Source organism: Thamnophis sirtalis, unplaced genomic scaffold (genome assembly GCF_051295495.1).
Source record: "Thamnophis sirtalis isolate CommonGarterSnake01/CBP01778 unplaced genomic scaffold, rThaSir2_p1.2 scaffold_11, whole genome shotgun sequence".
Lineage (NCBI taxonomy): Eukaryota > Metazoa > Chordata > Lepidosauria > Squamata > Natricidae > Thamnophis > Thamnophis sirtalis.
This window is the reverse complement of record NW_028261391.1, coordinates 43668338-43690979: the sequence shown is the minus strand read 5'-3', so window position 1 is coordinate 43690979 and position 22642 is coordinate 43668338. Positions and strand designations below refer to the sequence as shown.

At 38.9% G+C, this 22642-nt stretch overlaps 1 protein-coding gene across 1 annotated transcript in view; it reads right to left on the bottom strand.

The window, feature by feature from the left end:
- The window catches only part of DNMBP (dynamin binding protein), a 57955-nt gene that overhangs the window by 33244 nt on the left and 2069 nt on the right, over positions 1 to 22642 (bottom strand). Inside the window, exons 2-4 of the mRNA XM_087725694.1 lie at positions 8829 to 8982; positions 4125 to 4247; positions 231 to 2093 (exon numbers count right to left, since the gene is read on the bottom strand). Coding sequence (XP_087581820.1) covers positions 231 to 2093; positions 4125 to 4247; positions 8829 to 8973 — 2131 coding nt within the window. The 5' untranslated portion in view covers positions 8974 to 8982. The remainder of the gene's footprint in view (positions 1 to 230; positions 2094 to 4124; positions 4248 to 8828; positions 8983 to 22642) is intronic.

Sequence of the window (22642 nt, the reverse complement as noted above, 5' to 3'; positions counted from 1 at the left end):
GGTTTGGTTGTTTGGTTGTAGACATTTCACCATACAGTTAATGTTACCTGTTTCGGTAATGAAATGTCAGCAAGCAAACAGCCAAGCTCAAGAGAATATCAAGGACTCAAAATTTCAACCCTGAACTACATATATTATTTTCTCCTTTTTCAATTCCACCTATGCAAAAGGTAGATGTGGGGTAGGGTCTGTCCTCTCTACCCACCCTCACCGAGACTGACAGTACTCACCCTTCAGCTCCTGCAGCTCCAGGGACAGGGATGATATTTTACAGTCACAGAGGTCCACGTTCTCTAATGTCTCATCTCGCCCAGCCTCATCCTGTGGCTGTTCCAGTGTTGCACTGAGCTCTGCGTGAGTCTTCCTATAAAAATCAAGTTCTTGCTCTAATTCCTGAATACGATTCAATAAGAAAGGACATGGAGATGTTCTTCCGGACTCAACAGTGTTCCCTTGTCTCTCTCTGCTCCCCAGCTGCTGCTTAACTGCGGCTGGGCTTTTCCTTTGGCTCTCTGGAGGTGGAAGTGGTGCTGGCCTGGAGGGCCGCATGGAAGGTGGAATACTCTGTGAGACAGGTGCAGTGCTGGGGCCAAACCTTATTGGCACATGTGGTGAGGCAGAGACAGGAACACCAGGTCGAGGAGGGGGTGGCCGTAGCACTTTTCTTCTCTGCGAAGTATTCTCTACTGTACCACATACAATATCTCTCTCACAATTGAAATCCAGAATGGAAAAATGCCGAGCAACATTATCCTGCTCAAAAGTGTCATGGCCACCATGGCCTATAGGATTTGTCAGGCTCTGTTCAAACTGAGCCAGCTGCTCTGTGAGTTTTGAGTCAAGGTCCCCATAGATCTCCCCATGGGCCACACCTTGAGGGAGTTCATTCTGAGTACCTTGACAGGCAGGCCAAATGTCCAAGCTCTCCTGAGTTCTACTGAAGCTGGAAGAATGAGATTTAGGTTTCTGCTGCTGACCATCCATGCAAACAACTAAGTCCTCACAAAGAATGCTCTGGTGGATCAGACTATGAGCCTCTCCATCCTGCTCTGAGCGCTTGCCGCCCTTCAAATGGTCCCATGAAGTTTTGGGGGTTTGAATGGGCTCTGATTTATCCGAATGGTCATAGTGTTGGGTTTTTACCTGAAGTGGAGAATGAGGCATGGAAGAAACTCCATTGACAGTTTTATCAGAATCTAGGGAGGATGTGCCTGGCACTTCTAAAGGAACAGAGCCAAGGCAACTTTCCTTCTGGTGATTTGGTATTTGGTTCTGTTTTACTTCAGAGTGCAAAGAATTTCTGTGCATCAAAGGAAGTTGACAAGTCTTTTCCTCAGTATAGTCTGAACTCCATCCAGGCTCCTCTCCAGGGGAACCTGCTTTGTGAAGACTGGCTGTTACAGAATCCACCCCCTTTGGCAAATATCCAGATTTCCATTGCTTTCTAGGCTGTAGGCAGTTCTCTTCCAACCTCACAAACCGGTGAGGAAAGATGCCACGTTTTCCTCGAAGTTCACCCTCTAGCCAACCATCTTCTAGAACTTCCAGAATTCGGATCCGTTCCCCCACCTCAAAGTCTAGTTCTTCTGATTCCAGGGCTTGGAACTGATAGAGGGCAATCCCATAAAGTCCTGGCAATGCCACCTCATCACTCCACGGCTTCTCCTCTTCCTGGGAATAGGTATCTTTCATTCCATTTATCTTTGGAATCTCTGATGAAGTTCGGTCATCTGGGTTATTGTTGGATTTTAGGGGACCCAAAAGCTCCACAAAGCCCTCTGGGAAGATGCCTCGGCGACCTTGAATCTCCCCTTCAAACCATCCAGGTTCTGGAATTCCAACAATGATAATCACATCCCCTTCCCGGAAATCAAGTTCCTCCTTCATCTGGGCTGAAAGGCTCATCAGTGCTCGGGCCTGACCCAGAGCATAGGATGGCATTTCCAGTGTTGAACCATGTATGAATCGGGGACCAAAACCTGAAACGCTGAGCTCTTGAACACAGGATGATGGGAAGAAGCCACTGGTTCCCCAGCTGCTCCGGCCTTTCAGCCAAGGAGATGCTATAGAATCATTCAAAATCACCAGGTCTCCTGCAGGGATAAGGAACACATTTTAATTTCATTTTATTTATCAAATTTCTACATCAACCAGTCAATTTGCTCACAGAAGTAAACTGACGCCCAATGCATTTCACATAGCCAAGGTGCTACCATAGAGGCACCCAGAACTGCTTGTGTCTCCACATTTTACATTCCCAGATCCTCTTCAAGGGTAGCGCCATATAAAGTGCATTGCAGTAGTCTGTATGTGAGATGACCAGGGCATGAATGACAGAAAGAAAGGTTATTTGATCCAGGGAAGGGCATAACTAGTGCAAAATAGGAAGTTGAACAAAAACCTCTTCACCGTGACTGCCACCTTGTCCTCAAGTAAGGGTCATGAATCCAAGAGGATCTGCATATTAGGAGATGGGTCTGTCTGGGGTGGGGCAAACCCCATCCAAGACTAAAAATGATAACATTAGAGGTGGGTTCCTACCTATTTGGTCTGGTTCGGCCAAATAGGTAGTAACTCCGGGGGACATGTGACCGTACCGGTTCTTTCCTCAGTGGCGCCATCTTGATTTTCTGTTCTGCACATGCGCAGAACAATCTTCATTGAAAAAATGTAATTTTTATTCCTTTTTAAATGTTGTGTGCATGCACAGACCATTTAAAGTGCAAATGTGCATGCACGCAGAGCGCAAAGCTTTTCAGGTAGTAATGGTGGTAGAACCAGTAGTAATGGCAGCAGGAACCCATCCCTGCTTAGCATTGTTTATTTCATCTGGAATAGAGATTTACAGCTGGTTATCATCCGAATACTGATGATACATCGTTCGGTGGTGACCGATGATCTCACCCAGCAGAGCAGAGACTGAGCCCTGCAACACTCTACAAAGCAGGAGCTGCAGCCTGTATGTCTTGCTTCTTATCAACACCAATTGGGACAAGTCCTGAAGGAAGGAGGTGAACCATCACAAAACTGTCCCCCTCTCTCAGCTCCTGAGGACGACACAAAAGGACACCATGGTTGATGGTACTGAAAGCTGCCAAGGGGTCAAGAAGAGCCAGGATTACCCTCAACCTACTCTTGCGAGAGGTCATTAAAAAAATGGCGCAGACATTCCCTCTTCACCTTTCCTTATACAGGAAGTCCTCAACTACAATTGGGACCAGAATTTCTTTTACTTAGCAAGATGGTTGTTAAGTGAGTGGATTTTGACCCTTTTTTGGCCATGGTTGTTTAGCAAATCACTGCAGTTAAGTGAATCAGACAATTGTTAAGCAAATCTGGCTTTTCCCATGGATTTTACTTGTTGGAAGCCATCTGGAAAGGTTGCAAATGGTGATTCCATGACCCTGGGATGCTGCAGGCATCATAACCATGTGCTGGTTGCCAAGAGACCAAATTCTGGTCACATGACCATAGGGATGCTGCAACAGTTGTTAAGTGCGAGGACTGTTTGCAAGTCACTTTTTTTAGCACTGCTGTAACTTTGGATTGTCACTAAACAAACAGTTGTAAGTTGAGAACTATCTGTAGTCCAAGGTAAGATTTCAACTCAAAGCAGCCAGTCACAAAGATTGCTCTCAATGGCATTTGACCAACAATTATATGTATTTATTTATATTTATTCCGCCTTCATTATTTTTATGAATAACTCAAGGTGGCAAACAAATCCAATACTCCCTTCTCCTCCTATTTCTCCACAACAACAATTCTGCGAAGTGGGTTGGACAGAGAGAGAGTGACAAGCCCAAAGTCACCCAGCTGGCTTTCATGCAGTATTAGAATTCGCAGTCTCCTAATTTCTAGCTTATTGCCTTAATCACTAGACTAAATGTGCTGGAAAATGGCAGCTATCCTAGTGACTGTAGAGACGATCAGGCTTCTGTTCCAAATATAGCAAGACTACCAAGGTACAGAAGCAGAAATCCCTGGACCGCTATGATTAGAACTGTAATGGAGAAAGGACACAGAAGAGAATCCCTTTTGATGGACTGACAGAGATCTACAGGAGAGCAGAGCATTAAGGAACTCTTTCGCCCAAGTAAGGAATGCATGGAAATCGCCAGTACCTCTCTGCAGGGCAAGGCTGCCAGGCTCTTGGGAAGTAAAGTTGCTGATACAAACAAACAGCTTCTCTCCTTGCTTCATAACAGGAACATCCACAGGTTCTACAAAGCTGCTGGGGAACTGGCCTAAAATGGATAAGGACAAAGAGAATTTTCAATAGAACAGGAAACACATCTAAATAGTGGAAAGTATAGTCATGGTTCTTTCCCCTTGACATCTATGTCATTCTTCACCATGGCATAAATGCACCACAAACTTTTCTCCTGCTGCCATCCTTTTCATTAGGATTCTCCCAGACTTTCACACTGAAAATGTGGTGGGGAGTGTGGCAGTGTAATAAGCTGTCTTTAGTGCTAACTATTCTGTTGTCAATTCCATAAAATTGAGGGATTTGTACACTGTCTTCCTCATTTAATATACACTTGCTAAGTTAAAGAAATTCTGCAGTGTACATTGTTGGAAACCGCAAACGTGAATTGAGTTTTGCTACATGAGAATTGATAAAGTATGATAACTGCCATTGGTAACCTCAATAATGTGCAAATGTAAGGGAAATGTGTTATGGTTTACCAGGTCATTGGTACACCTTACTTAGTATTGACTACTATCACAATTGTACCCTTAAGGAAAAATAAAATTTCTTAATTGAAATAGAAAATTCCACAGAAGCACCAAGTGAGTTTCTACATAAACCCTCTTTTTTCTTAGAATAACAAGTATTTGTAACTGATGACAATTCAGAAATGTTTAGTATTATTTTGCTTAGATTTAATCCATCCTTCATGATGGAACTATTTCCCAGCATCTTTCAACAAGGTGGGAATCAAATTCATAAGTCAGACCCAGTCTGGCATAAAACAAGATGACCAAAATGAGCCATGGAATGATTAAAATATAACTAAACAAAGGATTTTATTCCTAATATTCTTACAGAAAATTCTAAGCACTTTCTTCTAGAATCAAAGGAATGGTTGTCACACAAGAGAGATTCGTTGCTTTTCCTTTGTATGGGACAATCTCTTCCCTCCATCCATATCAGGTTGTTCTTTTTACTGGATATATGATTGCCACTATTCATCTAGATAATAAGTGTATCTAGAATTTTTGTCCATGAAGAAGATTAATATTTTCTGTCTAGATATGGGACTACCAGGACATCAACTATGATGCTGTACTTGTCAATATCTCTAATGATTGTCTTAGTTCCAATACATTTAAAAACAGGTTCTGGAATATATGTATTAAATCAAGTGGTCCAGTTGATGGTTAATTCTCCCTATCTTTTAGTGGAGAAGTTAAGATGGATCTTAATTTTTGGTTCTGTGATGTGCCGCAAGATTGAGCAATCAATGAATGCAGAGAGTTGGGAATGGCTCCCTCTCCTGGTTGTTTCAAATTTTTTTCCCTTATGTTCTCAAGTTGCTAGCTACTTGAGATGAGAAAGCTTTTTCAAAATGGCCTTCTTATGGGCACAGTTTATTTCAGCAAATTAATGTGATAGGCATATGTTACCCTTCTTATTTAATAATCAGCACTTGTTCAACTTTTTTTCATTTGTTCTCTTTTCTCTTTCTCTCTTTCAGACATATGGACATGGACACGGACACGGACACACACACACACACACACACACACACACACACACACACGGGGAATAATCATTGTTGGCAGAAAGTTTCACATTTTTTTGTTCTGTCCTACTTTTCCAGTATTAAGTTTTTGAACAATAACATTTGTTGTGAATTGCTGTTTCATAACATAAAAACTTGTTCACGCCCATCTTTTTGTAAATAATTTTTATAATTTAAATTTTATAATAAAACAATTGTTATACATCAAAAATCAAAACAATGCATCATCATCATTTTAGGATTATCTCCATATTTAAGGATTCATTTCCATAATTCGATTCTTCCATATTTTGAAAGCAATAAACCAGAGTCATCTGTAGCAAGCTGTGATCAAATTAATAAAATATGTCTTGTGGTGTCACAAGGACAACTCTGTTACTAACTTCTTTTCTTGTAACATCATGATGAAAATACAATAAGCTTGCATCACAATGTACAGTCTGTGAAGATTGTGTCTATAAGTGAAGAACAATAAAGGAAACTATTCAGAAGTAACGCCTTATCTTTCTTGGTTCTTGGGGGCCTAAGAGGAATATTGACATTAAAAGAAAAAAAACTCAAAAAGGATGTTGACATTTCAGAATTCTTATATAGGTTAAATATATGCATGCATTAATGAGTATTGTTCCTGAATCTGTGTACATGCTCCCTATTTCAGGGAGTTAATAGCAGGGTAGGTTTAAAAAGAAGCTTAAATGGGCAAGTCAAATATTTTACTATATACAATTTGGAATATACTACAAATGAAGATGAGGAGGCTTTGGTACTCTTTGAGCCTGGTTGTTTTCTTGCAGTCATTTCATTACCCAAACTAGATAACTTCACCAGCACTGCTGGTGTTACCTAGTTTGGGTAATGAAATGTCTGCAAGAAAACAAGCAAGCTCAGAGAGCACCAAGAACCCCGCATTTCAACCCTAAGCTACAAATATTCTCATTTACCATTACTAGGTTGCACTATTGCTTGCTTACTGATGCTGCTCACAATGTGTGTACATCTAAGTTTCGACTCTGAGCTACAAATAGTCTCATTGATCAGTACAAATGAAAATTCATGTCTGAGCATTGCCTCAGGCAGCCTTCCTCAACCTCCTGACTTCTCGGTTACTATAACGGATAGCAACAACACATTTGAAAGGCAACAGGTTGAGGAAGGTTACTGCAAGGTCTAACAGAAATATATGTGGGATCTAGTGCACTGATGATATTACATAGTTAGGTTACTGAAACGTCTGCAAGAAAACAAGCAAGCTCAGAGAGCATCAAGGACCCCTCATTTCATTTCTGAGCTACAAATATTCTCCATTATTAGAAATATATGTATATATTTTAAACTTCTGATAGAATTCATACCTCACCTTTATAAGTAACCATGCCCTTTAATGATCCTATAAGATAAATCTGACCAAGAGTATTATAATTTTCTTTCACGTTTGCAGAGAAAAAAGGGCAGTTGCAATGAAAGATAGAGAAATAGTGTGCTTTTATGAGGTCAGAAGTCGGGTCATTTTGCTAATTTTAAAAGCAGGCACTGCCCTAAAAACTACCCCAAATTGTTCAGGATATTATGGCTACACTGATCCCATAAGATGTTGAGATTCTAGAAAGAGTGCAGAGAAAAGCCACAAGATGATTAGGAAACTGGAAGCTAAAAAATATGAAGAATGGATGCAGGAACTGGGTATGTCTAGTTTAATGAAAAGAAGGACTAGGGGAGTCATGATAGAAGTGTTCCAATATCTCAGGAGCTGCCACAAAGAAGAGGGAGTCAAGCTATTCTCCAAAGCACCTGAGGGTAGAACAAGACGCAATGGGTGGAAGCTAATCAAGGAGAGAAGCAACTTAGGAGAAATTTTCTAACAGAACAATTAATCAGTGGATCAACTTGCCTCCAGAAGTTGTGAATGCTCCAACACTGGAAGTTTTTAAGAAGATATTGGGTAACTATTTGTCTGAAGTGGTGTAGGATTTCCTGACTAAGCAGTGGATTGGACTAGAAGACCTCCAAGGTCCCTTCCAACCCTGTTATTCTATTCTATTACCTTATACTGAGTATATTGAGAATTATATTCCATTTGACTGGTTAAGAAAACAAAGAATTATAAAAAGAAAAAGAGAAGCAAGCTTCAGATATATTAATAGCTATCTCATTTCTCTAATTGCAAGACCAAACAGTACAACAAAGAGGTATCAGGAAGTGTGTGGGAGTCCAAACATTTACAGAAATATTAAAAGTATTAGTTAAAGAAACCAAAAACGCCCCTTCAAAAAAGGGGGAGGAAGGGGATAAAAATGTCTCCTGAACAGCTCCACAGAGACCATGGTCTCATCCATATAGTCATTTGCTGAACTTTCCTCTTGTCCTGGAACCAAAAATACTCAGCATAAATTTTGCATCATACCTTTCAGGCATACCAGAATGGGACTATGTTGCATTGCTGGTTGCAGAGGTCTAACCATGTGACACTTTTAAAGTCAGAAAATGATCTTTTCCTTGACTGGAAGTTCAGTTCCAGTTCCAAAACCATAGGAAAAATTACCACTAACCGCCAGGCAGAAAGGGCATTGGGGTGGTGCTTTTATGCATCCAATCACATCTTTTTCTAACTTTTCATCATAGAGTTTTTGATCTTTCAACTGCTAAATAGTAGTAGAGAAAGGTTTAAGAGTTTAAAAATCTTTATTTAGGGTGAAATTTTCTTCTCTTTACGTAGCTTTACTTGTTCAGCTCCTCTTGGACTTCTACCCCAACCATTTCTGGAGATTCTCAGTCATCCAGGTCAAAAGGCAACTGGACTTTGGTTGTTGTTGTTGTTGTTGAAAATGTTTCATTCTCATCCAAGAACTTCTTCGGGTCTGACTGAATGATGGGAAATGGAAGGATTTATATCCCTTGACTGCAAAGAACACAAATCCTTCCATACCCCATCTTTCAGTCAGAACTGAGTAAATTTCTTGGACGAGAAGCAAAACATTGTCAAGAAGAAAGAAAGGAAGCCCAGCTGCTTTTGAAAAGCATCTTTGGGTTCTGACGCAACCAACTTCATGAACTGACCCAAAGACCTTTTAGACATACCTGTGACTCCTTCCTTCTTCCCAAACAGCCAGAACTCATCTATGATTGCCAGCACTTCAATGATGTCTCCCACAAACAGTGGCAGCTCCTCAGATACGCTGGGGCAGAAATCAAAGACAGCCCGCACCAGGGAGCCTGTCTCCATCTTTGGAACCTGCAATAAAGAGATACAAAATCCAGATTAGGACAGCAATGTCAATATGTTACAAATTGAAAAAGGCAAGTAACAGGTTGCACAAACGCAAGAATATCAGCTTGTTCCAGAAATCATGCAAAGACTTGTGCCAGCTACTCTTTTGTGGAAAATGTATTTCCACATCTCACTAATCATAGTGCAACAATGCCTTTCTAACTATTTTTATTTTTTATAACAATTTGATTAAAGATTACAATATATGGATAATACAAAAAAGAAAGAAGTGCAAAAATGAAAGAAAAAGAAAATTAAAAGGAAAGAAATCTCCCCATTATTCTCCCAGAAAGTATATAAGCATCTGTAACAACTTATTACCACCTCTTAAAATACAAATAAACAAACCTCTTCATTTCACATCAATTCCCTTCTCCCCATCTTTTAGATATCATATTTTATATTTTGTATTTTTACTGTTTTGTAGCATTCTATTTATATAGTTCTATTTTTAATATTGTAAGTCCCCCAGAGTTAAACTGTGATAAGGGGAGTGGCCAATAACCTTGACTGATAACTAAACAAAGAAATAAACAATCTCATCCCATTTTCTATTAAAAAAAGTCTTTAAAACCTTCCATTCTAATTGGGGAAAAATCCATTCAGTTAACCGAAATAACAACTTATGTATTATAAATTTGATCTAATGAGCCCATTTTATTCCTTTGTTTTACATTTATATCTCACTTTTTATCATTAAACAAATCCCACAAATTTCATCATCAAAATGTAGTCAGTAAAAAAACCAAGAAATACTGTAGCCTGAGGGCAGGTTAACCATCCAGAAATTCTCTGTACTGACAGCCAGTCATTTAGCAATTTGAAAAAACAGTTAAAGCCTCCATCCCAGGCACTTGCTCTCTGTTACTCAAATTCAATCCACCTTGCATTAAGAACAGCAATGGGCAGTTGTTTTTCCTAATGGCAGGTGAGGCTAAGAAGGAAAGGAAATGCAGCCAGAGGAATCCACCAATTGCTGCCTTTAGTTGTCTTGCATTAAAACTATCAGGGCAGCACCACTTGCCAGCTCTTGAGGCACTCTCAAGTCCAATCATACAATTTATTTCAGCATACATTCCTGATAGTAGCTAAAGGACAACACTATCATACTGGGTCTATAGTTTTACAGTTGTAAAGTATCTTTGTTACATCTCCAGCATATGTGATGTACACCAGCATGAGGGATTTGGTAAGCTAGTAAATACCATTCAGCAACTAAGTCAAATAAATAAAAGATAAATACATTTCATCTATCTTTTCCCACAAACTATTGTCCCTCTCTTAGTTGCTCACTTCTATTTTCTACAAAAGTCTTCATATAAGATGTTGCTCTTTATCATCCTGGCCTTATTTTCTGCTTTTTACTTCCTCCTGATGTCATCTGCCTCCTGGCCTCCTGACCTCCTCTGTTCCCTAGCTTGCTTTCAGATATTATTATTTTCAATCAGCTCTTCCTCCTAGCCCTTTCCTGTTTCACTTTGAACTTGGATGAATTTCATAGAATACTCTATATCAGTCAAGTACATCCAAGGACAGGGAGAAGTTCTACTAAGTTCACTAGCAGAATATCTGTTTTGGATGAGATAAATCTGAGATTCAAACTCTACCATCTGTAGTTAATGTTATGTAGGATTGATATACTATAAACTAACAGTAGTCTATTAACTGGAGAAGTACTGTTCTGGCATAAGGCAGGAAATAGTTACATGTACATGAGTAATGTGGCACAACCCCTACCTTCTCCTAGACCCAGCCTTCTCTAGAGTTCTGAGTGAGTTAGACTAAAATTGCCTCATGATCAGCAACTCTGAAAAAAATAGCAGTTGTAGCCAAAATATTTTGAGAGTGAAGATTGGAAGACTTCTGAAAATATTTCACATACAACTGCAACCTAAATCCTGGTCAGCTCACAATACATTACTGACCAATTTAGGTCTAAATCTCATTGGTAATGTCATTAGTTAGACAGACTGATGAGCCCCATGGTAGATTAGCATGTCTATGGATAAACTGTTCTGCCTAGTTCCAAGCAATCTTGTGTTTTATGCATAAAAAGGTCATGGGGGAAAGTTGACATGAAACCACTAGGGGAGGAAGCAGTCTGTGGAAGTCATCCCTTTCATAAATTGTTCCTAATTCACACACAATTCTAAGCCAGAAAGAAGTTGCCTTCTGAGAATTAAGAGTGCATAAAGAAATTGTTCAAACTGGGTAGGACCAAGTTTTCATCCCCCTCCCCAAGGGCTTTTGATCAGATTTTCAAATCTTTCTTTGCTAGGGGAGTAAAGGTATGTGGAGAGGTTGCACAACAATTGTGGTGAAAGATGGTGGAAAATGCACACTTTAGATTTTCTTTTTTTTCCTTTTTTTGTGATTCAAAGGTTTTATTTCTTTTAAAACACAAATATTTCATCATTCGTCAATCATTAAAACATCGAAGTACAATATTTTTTTGTCTTTGTGCCCCTCCCTCCCTCCCTCCACCTCCTCATCCCCCTCCTTCCCCCCCCCCCATAATCAAAAGAAGTTGCAGGAGCCAAGCAAAAAGGTTCAGGGATTGCATCCTTGAACTAAGCCATGATTTAATGTAGTACACTGTGTGAGCCCAACCACTGACACTTTTTCAATAAACCATATTTTTTTAAAAATGGCAGCACTGCAAAATATGAATCAAATTGAATGTGTGGGCTATATGGCTGAGGATTATGGGAATGTAATTCAACACCCCTGAAATGAAATTCAACACCCATTGAAAGGCTTCAGATTAGAGAAAACTAAACTCAAGAGAGCAGTAGGTCCAGAAATCACAGCACTATTAAGACTTCATATGGTTAAAAATGTATGGGTAGGGTTCAAACATAATCTATATGGGTGGAACGATAGACATTCTTGTATTGAAAAGTGGGTATGATATGCATACAGTGTGACCCAAGCAAATAGTTATTGGATTCTTATATTGCAATAAACTGTAATGTAATTTATTTCATATCGTTTCCCCCCAAAGGATTGGGTTCTGCCTATCTGAATGTCTGCCTCTCCCATTACCAAACCAGTCTAAAGGTGAAGCCATTGTGAAGAGGCTCATTTGTTTGACATGCCTTTCTCTGGCTCACTCCCAGGTTAAAGAATGCATTTCTTCAAATGAAATGTTTTTTTTCTAGTGTCTGGTCATATGTGCAATATGTAGGAAATTTCCAAATGTTCATACAGTCAGGTATTGTGGTTTTTTTTTTTACTGTGAGCTCCAGCTCAATAGACATTTCCCCAAATTCAAAAATAACAAAGCTTTTAGGAAGGAAACAGATGACATGCAAGAAAGAAGGGCAAGCAAGCACGGAGGTTTAGAACTTCCCTGACGCACAAGAGTGAGTATTGGTGAGAATAGACACAAAGAAAGAAAAAGCTGATCTGGCTATCAAACTTTTTCTAGCTTTCCAATAATTTTGTTCTTATCTCTTTACCTAACTTGATTGGAATTATAACATTCATTCCACTAATATGAAGAGTTTTACTCTAGTCGTTCTCCTGATGCTTTCTCCTGATGCTTCTGGAAAGTTGGTGGTTCTATTCTACCAGCTTTATCCTAGTCATTGTAACTTCATTTAAATAGTGAAAAAGAAGGGAATGGACAATGTTTTGGTATTAATAGGCTGCATTACATGGGTTTTAGGGTTATTTTTCTTGGGGTGGGGTTTTTTTTTGGAGGGGGGAAATCTTTCTCTTTTACTGCTTTAACCCAATTTTGGAGTTTATCATTTTTGTATATATTTTTTCCTCTGTGGCAGGAAAGCACATTACCAATGTTGGGTAGAAGGGTCTCCAAAGAGTCTTTACAAAGGAGGGAGAGCTGTGGACTGTATGAGTGCCAAAGATACAGACTGTATGCCTTTGCTGTGTACCATGAGACTTACGTGGGAATTTCACACATTCCTGTGCCTTTAGCATTAGAAATCAAGAGGGACAAAGCACGTTTTCATAAGATGCCATGCTTGCTTCCTCTCAGACCATAAATAAGTTATATGTCCCCTACTTCCAACCAGGAGATAAACATGTGCCGTGCCTGAGAAGTGTCCATTTGCACATGTGGAACTCTGGCTGTGTAGTTCCTCAAAGAAATAACTGGATGTGTATTGATACAAGTGTGTATCAAAACCCACAAAACAGGATGAAGTTTGAATGAGGGACTGCAGAGAACAATATACTGTTTTGATGGCAATGCTTTATTATCAGGCATGGGTTTCGACATGGCAACAATGTGAAGCTTGCCTTTTTCAGAAATGCTGCCTTGGCAATTCCCAGCTTTTATACTGCTGATAGATGGAGAACAATGTTACCAGTTGTCTTTCAACTATGACCCCAGCTGCAACATGCAGCATATAAAACCAATCTTTTCTTATGATTTTCTGGATTGGATTGCATCAAATAAATACTTCCAAACTCAGTAACTTTAAGAGGTAACTTCATCCAATAAAACAGCTGCTGATATATATGAAAAATTGCAGCGAAATTCAATAGATATATTTAGAAACAAAAAGAAATCACAGCCATAAGAGATCTTGAGATGATGCATTTTGCCTCTTTGTGAGACACAATGAATCAGCCCTCTCCATACATACATGACTATTAAGACCACAACACAGAGAAGGCAAGTTCAGGTTTGTGTATCAAATAAGCTTATGTTGAGATAATTGTAATACAGTCTGTATAGGACCATCCTTGCTCTTGATCGGGAAAGCCACAGAATAGAGTGGAGAAGTTACCGAATGGGGAGTCTGCTTGTGCCCAGGGCACCCCCTAACTGTACTGAAGCATCTGCAATGATTCAAAGATTTGGTTTTAATATCTTAGGACTAAGACTCTGATTAAATGCTTTTTTCCATTATGGTTGGTTACTGAAGATCATGCTACAAGGGCTGTTCAATGTCATTAGGTAACAGGTCTTGTCCAAACTTTGAAATGCTCATCCCTCAAATTCAGGAAGCAGCCATCAGACTAGAGTTGATCAAATGATGTTTCACAGAATGTTCCAAAATAACTCAATAAAACAATAAGGGAGAAAGGATTCACTTGAATGTAACCAACTTTCTATCACTAGAGCTTTGTTTTTCATCAGGAATTCCCTCCCGCCCCTTAAAAAAAACAACTGATTCTGTGGCCTGAAAAAGTTTGAAAACCCTTGCATTAGAGGATATTTTTGGCACCTGTTGAGAACTCCACCAAGGCCTCATATGAAAGTTATGTATTTTTAAAATGTTCTTTTTCCCTTCCTGATTTTACACAAGAGTATGTTTTATTGAATATTGTTCTTACATTGTTTAATATTATCTAATGTATTCATTGATTATGTTTTTATTATAAACTGCCTTGGAATGCTTTGGTATATGAAGCAATATATAACCAACTATTTTTAATTTTTTCCAGTAATCCATGAATTAAAAACCCATGAGGATTACAAATGTATAATTATTAGAAGGATAAAAGAAAGGTTGGTATTTGTCTATTTGTCTGTCTGTCTGTCTGTCCGTCCATCCGTCCGTCTGTCCATCTTAGTTGAAGAGCTTAGGCACTTTATATTTCTGGTAGAAAGGAAGCAGCTAGCATGAGGAATATAAAGCGGAGGTTCCCAAACTCTATTTAACTCATCAACCCTTTCATGAGGTTCCAGATAGTCTATTGACTGCCAAACATTTATTATATGAAAATAATTTAAGAAACATTAACTTATTAACTCCAGTTGCCTCTTGAACATTGGGACAACCATGACCTGGATGACTGAGAATCTCAATAGACATTTCACTTAGCTAATTCTATTAACAATAATATTGACTCCCTTGGATAGTCCCATGATCCTTGGGGGTTAAAACTGCATGTCTCATTTTGGAGAACCCTGTTTTAGAGATTCCAAGATGAAAGGAGCTGCAGATTAAGAATTGATTTCCCAGTCAAAGTGTATAGCAATGAGAGGAAAATACATCTGGCAGCATTCTACTGACCTTGAACTGCCCAAATGACTACCAGCTGCAGAATTTTAGCCTAGATTACAACACTGCTTCTTTCTTTAAAGATCGTGTGGAATATTCTTCCAATTGTAAAATACTTGATATCACTTTTAAGGTCTTTTAGGAGAGCCGGGTTAAATAGAAACTCTGGCATTGTCATCTAACACACTGAACATCATATTTCTCCCTGCCTACCTGGCCATCTTTCTGACCTCTGGCATTGTTGGCATTCTTTGGTTCCTGAGCTATTCTGCCTTTGCACCCCAGATACTTAATCCCTGCACATAACTGACATAATGTCACTCACAGGCAACCACATGCTACTTCTAACACTTTACAGTCAGTCAGAAAGAGCTGGATTATTGGAGAAGCTTTGAGCTGAAAGTTAACAATTCATTCAGCTTTTTTTTTTTTACTCTTTGTGTGAAAGAGCCAGAATGGAGTGCAACAATTGCAATTACCCTGCAAGTATAAAAGCACTGAAAGAGGTGCAAATTCACAGTGACAATATGGACAAGCTAATGATGAAAATATGACTAAGGCGTATGGCAAAATTTTATTTGTTTATTTATTTATATTTATTTATTTATATCCCAACCTTATAGAATACTCAGTCACTGATAGAGAGCTGTAAATAATCTAATAACCTTGAATTACATGAATTACAAAGCCAATGAAGAGTATTACATCTGAAATGATTACAGAAGATAAGAAAAGAAGCACATTTTCTGCACTCTGGAGAAAAATCAAACTGGCACAATATATAGAAGGGTTATAATTCTGTGGTGGATTGTGTGCTTTGCTTGCAAAGCTTTAGATTCAGTTCCTAGCAATGCCAGAAAGTGTTGGGCTCCATCTTAGATTCTGGCTAACCAATAGGAAGTCAGTACAGACAATAATAAACTAGATTTGACTGTGCAGAAGGTTGATCTAGTATTGCAAACTGTCCATGATGTACTTCTTCCTTAAGGTAGAATTTCTTGTGATGCCAGAAGAGTTTAGGCATTTAGGCAAAAAAAACAAACTGCACAGGTACAGTATAGGTGGTACCTTGCTCAATAGTAGTAACTGTGAGAGGGATCTTGGAGTCCTAGCGGACAACCATTTAAATATGAGCCAGCAGTGTGCAGCAGCTGCCAAAAAAGCCAACACACTTCTAGGCTGCATAAACAGAGGGATAGAATCAAGATCACGTGAAATGTTAATACCACTTTATAATGTCTTGGTAAGGCCACACTTGGAATACTGCATTCAGTTTTGGTCACCATGATGTAGAAAAGATGTGGAGACTCTAGAAAGAGTGCAGAGAAGAGCAACAAAGATGACTAGAGGACTGGAGACTAAAACATATGAAGAACAGTTGCAGGAACTGGGTATGTGTAGTTTAAGAGAAAGAAGGACTAGGGGAGACATGATAGCAGTGTTCCAATATCTCAGGGGTTTCCACAAAGAAGAGGGAGTCAAACTATTCCCCAAGGCACCTGAGTGTAGAACAAGAAGCAATGGGTGGAAACTAATCAAGGAGAGAAGCAACTTAGAACTGAGGAGAAATTTCCTGACAGTTAGAACAATTAAGCAGTGGAACAGAAATTGCCTCCAGAAGTTGTGAATGCCCCAACACTGGAAGTCTTTAAGAAGATGTTCGATAGCCATTTGTCTGAAACAGTATAGGGTTTCCTGCCTAGGCAGGGGGTTGGACTAGAAGACCTCCAAGGTCCCTTCCAACTCTGCTATTGTATTGTATTGTATTGTATTGTATTGTATTGTATTGTATTGTATTGTATTGTATTGTATTGTATTGTATTGAGTAAGAAGGCTCAAATAGATTTGGAAGTGTCCCAACTCATAAATATTGATAATCTAGCACAGAAGCTACTGCCTTCCAAAGATATAATAATACAAGTCAAGTTGGCCTTGCAGCTTAGAATTATAGAGTGACCATTGTGCAAACTCCATCTTTATGCAAGAATCCAAACTATAACATTCATCACAGAATCCAGTATTACTTTTACTATTTTGACAGCAGTCAACCTGTCATGTCTAAAGTGTTTTAAAAAACCCTGCACTATGATGACTTTGCTAAGAAAAAGATTCAATCAGCTGCATAAGAATAATGAGCAATAATGAGCAAAAAATGATTATAACTTATAAGGACCCTCTAGTTACTGTAACATAGAAAATGCAATTTAAAAGATTGTTCAAAGAGTTCCATATCTTATATTAATTACACAAATAGATACATACAAAAAGTAGAACAATATGTGCTTACTATAACTTTTCCTATATTGTATATTTTCCTATATTGGCGAGTTACAAGAGGGTTAAGCCTTGGGATCCTTTTCATTGAATAGATTGTCTTCTGCAGCCAGCCCTCCGTTATGTTTGGTAGGCTGGCTCCAAAAACTGTAGCTTATTCCACGATAAAACATCAACAGATTGTTGTCTCCTCAGGAACATCTGCTTGCCAATCTTTCTTCCAAACTACCGCCTAGAGGGAGGAAACAATCTCTCAGCTTCATCCGGCTGCCTCATTAGAGAACCCAGCCTTCTATCCTAAACAGCAAACTGTTCCCAGATTTCTTGCCTCCAGCTTCCTTCTTTTGACCAGCAATATTCAGTCCAAGTATAACAGGCCAGTGTGCTGCAGGAGAAGGCAATCCAGGGGAAAGGAGGTGGGGAAGCATATTATGTGCCTTGGCCTACAGCTGAGTCATCAACTTTAAATCCCTGCCAGTACTCCTCCCCTCTTATTTCAGGGACATCCACAAATGAAGAAATAGTAGAAGAATCCGTATCATCCTTCTGCTGTATAGGTTCAGAGAGATTTATTATATATGCAAGATGACTGGATTACTCTGGTCTTCAGAAGACCCTGATAGCCCTTCATTGAATTTAATTTTCCATGGTTCCCTCAGCAATACTAATCAAAAACCCTCACCACAGGTTTAGATTATCCTTTGCAGTGCTTCCATTTCTTCTGCCAAAAGTGCCACAACCATCTTTGAAAATAACACAAGGCACCTGACAAACTCCATCTTAGTGGTAAACATTTATTTGACCCAGTCACTCTCGATCCAGCCTATCTCTAAGACTTGCTATCGCGAGGATAAAATGAAGAGATTTTCCTTGTATAAGTTACTTAACAGCTCCCAAAAGAAAAAACAGGATATAACTCTAACAAATAAATGAAAATAAATAAAACACATTGGTAAAGGACCAAATTGAGAAAGGGTTCTACAAATGTTACCAACCCTTAGATTTCAAAGTTTATGAGCATTTCCACACAAATTCAATACCCATTTTGAACCAGTTTCAGACCTCTGGAATCATATAACATCAGTTAATACATGAACTGAGTCAGGTTTTTTTCTTTGCCTCTGAAGCCTGGGAGTCATCTTTGAAACAATGCAGCTCTATAAAGTTTGTATAAGCAACCCCAGCATCATTGCCTCCACGCACCTTAGCAGGTCTTTTAAGGGGGAAAGGTGGGTTTCGTTTTTCCAAGACCTATGGAAATATAGAGAAGGATCTTTTTCCCCCACAGTTGTGAGCTGGACAACAGCAAAGGCAATATTAGATAGCTTTTGGACTTAACCACTATTAGCTAACACCAAACCTCCCATAATTCTTATTCTGCAATTAGGGATTGGCTGCATCAGTTTAACAGGTGAATATACCAGGAAAGCATAGAATAGAAAATAAGTCCTTTCTCCCTTTCCCACTTAGGAAACTTGCCCTAGTCACAGAATAACCTTCTCTGACTCTTGCTCCAGTCCCCTTTCAATATTCTTCTTAAGTATACGGAAATACTATAATGTTATAGGTCTCTGCAACTTTGATCAGCTTTTGTGAAGTTTAACATTATAGAAGGAATGTGGGTGTGTATGCCTAACAATGTCCCCATCGTTGTCACTTGAATCAGCCCTTCCAAATTGGAAAAAATATGTATTGTAGGCTCCTACTCAAACTGAATGCAAGCTGAATTAACCATATGACTGGCAAACCTGATTCCCAGATAATGAGGATGCTTATCAAACAATAAAATTGACAAGCACAAGACAATTATTAAAAAGAACCTAATTTGCCAGGGAATTGACTAACTACTTATTAATATGAAATAATAAACAGAGTTGGCATGTCCAGAAGAACCAATCCATCCCTAGAAAAATATTATTCTTCAGTCATGCTAATAAGGCAATCTTTTGTTCAAATTATAGCTGGAATACAAATTCATGCATGTTCTAGCAACATTTCCAGAGCTATAATAGCTGTTTGATTATTAATCCCCCCCCCCCACCCAAGCAGAGATAACATGGTGGGCAACATGTGCAGGGATTAGACCAATTAAGGTTTTAACGAAAGGTCTAATCACTTATTTTCCTAGACAAATGATCCATGTCTCCTTCAATGAATCAGTACATGTACATAGTTTCATATATGTGTATATGTGCATTCAGAATTTAAGCACTATGAGAGACAGAAACAAAACTGTGACTTCCTAGTTAGATACTGCATCTATAAACTATCTCCCAATTGTGTTGTGATAAGCTCTCAATTTTTCTTTCATGTGTTCCGCATTTGGAAAACAGCATTATGTTAGGATAAATACAGAATGATGGACAAGAAAAGCTTGCCATGATATTAAACATAAATGAAATAAATAACTAAGAATGGTCAACAAAGCCAACAGAGTTCTAGGCTACATAAACACAGGGATAGAATCAAGATCACATGAAGTGTTAATACCACTTTATAATGCCTTGGTAAGGCCACACTTGGAATACTGCATTCAGTTTTGGTCACCACGATGTAAAAAAGATGTGGAGACTCTAGAAAGAGTGCAGAGAAGAGCAACAAAGATGGTTAGGGGACTGGAGACTAAAACATATGAAGAACGGTTGCAGGAACTGGGTATGTCTAGTTTAATGAAAAGAAGGATTAGGGGTGATGTCAGTGTTCCAATATCTCAGGGGCTGCCACAGAGAAGAGGGAGTCAAACTATTCTCCAAGGCACCTGAGTGTAGAACAAGAAGCAATGGGTGGAAACTAATCAAGGAGAGAAGCAACTTAGAACTGAGGAGAAATTTCCTGACAGTTAGATCAATTAATCAGTGGAACGGCTTGCCTCCAGAAGTTGTGAATGCCCCAATACTGGAAGTCTTTAAGAATATGTTGGATAGACATCTGTCTGAAACGTATAGGGTTTCCTGCCTAGGCAGGGGGTTGGACAAGAAGACCTCCAAGGTCCCTTCCAACTCTGCTATTGTATTGTATTGTAAAGCAAATTTCCCTAAAGTGTATGAGCCATTTGCACACACAAATCCAAAAACCATTATCACAACTCCTTATGTATTTTCAGCAAAGGTGAATATATATCAGCACAAATAAAAACACACACACACACACACACACATATATATATATATATATATATATATATATATATAAATAAATAAAGGGAGACTAGTATAGATCTATTTCAAGCTATTTAGCTCTCATCAGCTAGCCATACCCTTACTGGGATTGGAACCTGTGCTGTATTGCTTCTTAGGCAGATGTGTTAACCATTAAGCCACAGAGTTCCTCTCCTTATCAGCTGAGCCAGGGAGAAAGGTATAGATCTATTTCAAGCTATTTAGCTCTCATCAGCTAGCCATACCCTTACTGGGATTGGAACCTGTGCTGTATTGCATCTTAGACAGATGTGTTAACCATTAAGCCACAGAGTTCCTCTCCTTATCAGCTGAGCCAGGAAGAAAGGTATAGATCTATTTCAAGCTATTTAGCTCTCATCAGCTAGCCATACCCTTACTGGGATTGGAATCTGTGCTGTATTGCATCTTAGACAGATGTGTTAACCATTAAGCCACAGAGTTCCTCTCCTTATCTGCTGAGCCAGGGAGAAAGGTATATAATATATATATATGCTTAACAAAACTCTGTGGAGATCCAGGGAAGAAGGTATCGGCTTCAGCTGATAAGGAGGAGGACCTTTGGCTTAATGGTTAAGACGTCTGCCTATGATGCAATACAGCACAGGTTCGAATCCCAGTAAGAGTATGGCTAGCTGATGAGAGCTAAATAGCTTGAAATAGATCTATACTAGTCTCCCTTTATTTATTTATCAGCACAAATACAACTCAAATGTGTAACAAAGGCAACAGTAAAAATATTGGATTTCTGTCGTGATGGTCTCTTGTGACGAGCCAATTGACAGATAATGGAAGCAGTTAGCTTCCTCCCATAATTGGGGCATACCAGGGGTTGTGACTATATATATATATAATTTATATATATATAAAAATTAATGAGTTGCCAAAGTCAAATGTTTCATGGGTTATGTTTCTTCTTCCTTGGTACTTAGATCTATACAACTGGATCTAGTTTCTTGTACTGTAAGGCAAGGATGTAAACTTAAAAACAAAGATACTAGAGGCAGAGCAGGCAAGCAAGCAAGCATATATATAAGAAATGTCCTGCTGTATTAACACTGGTAATTAGAGAAACACCCTGCCTCCAATACAGGAGATAATAGAAAGTTGTCAAGACTACTCAACAACCTTAGCATCTGAAAAAAAGAGGGGAAAAAATCTCTCAAAAAACAGAAACCTTCTATTTTTGTTCAAAAAAAGAAAAAAAGGATCATGTATTATTATAATACGCTGTTTAAATTAAATATATGAATATACTGTATACAAAATTACACTATTTGTTAAAAGTCCAGAGATGAAGGGGGCAAACATTGAGAGATGTCCTTTAAAATGGTGCCAGAGACACCATTCAAACACACAAGCAATCAGCAGGCACAACATTGTTCTAGAAAATATGCTTAACAAAACTCTGTGGAGATATTTGTTCCTAGTTATAACCTCAGAGAGGTTCCTGTCTACAAAATATAAGTTGAAGAAAATGTAATTCCCTTTTTTGTTACCCTATATGCCACAGTTAGCCCTGGGAAGCATAAATTCAGAAATACTAAATAAACAACAACCCAGGTCTAGGTACTCTTTACAAGTTTTCCCAAAATTTGCAAAGGAATTGCTTTGAATAGCAACAGAAAAGCATTAGAGAAAGTGAAAAACTTAGGCCAATCATAATCAGTTCCCTGTGCAACAAATTTCTACATGGAAATTACAAGTCATAACTTAACATGTGGCATACACATGCAAAAGCCCAATGCTTAGCATTTGTAGGGCTGATTGGTGGGGCCTTCGGCACCCGCTGGCATTTTGGCCTCCTTGCAATCTTATTACTGTTCCCACCACACCCTTTCCCTCATATGTACACTTCCAAGCAAGCAGGCTTACCCAGCGGCATATTCACCATTATATACTTGCTATCACAGGATGCAATTTATCATATAGTATGTGAAGGAATTGGCTTAACTGAAGATGATAAAAACTGATTAAAGTGCCATCCTCTGGCACATTCATACCTGAGTTTGAAAATCAAATGTGTGGGGAAAAAAAGCTGCTCCAGAACTGACCGCACCACAAGAAACAGAAGTGAGATCTGTAACGGAATCAGCCCAAGAGAGCTGTTGTAAAGTATATGTGTGTCCAGACGAAGAATTTGACAGTACGTGATGCAATTTCAAGAAGATGGATATCTAAGGTCATGTTCAC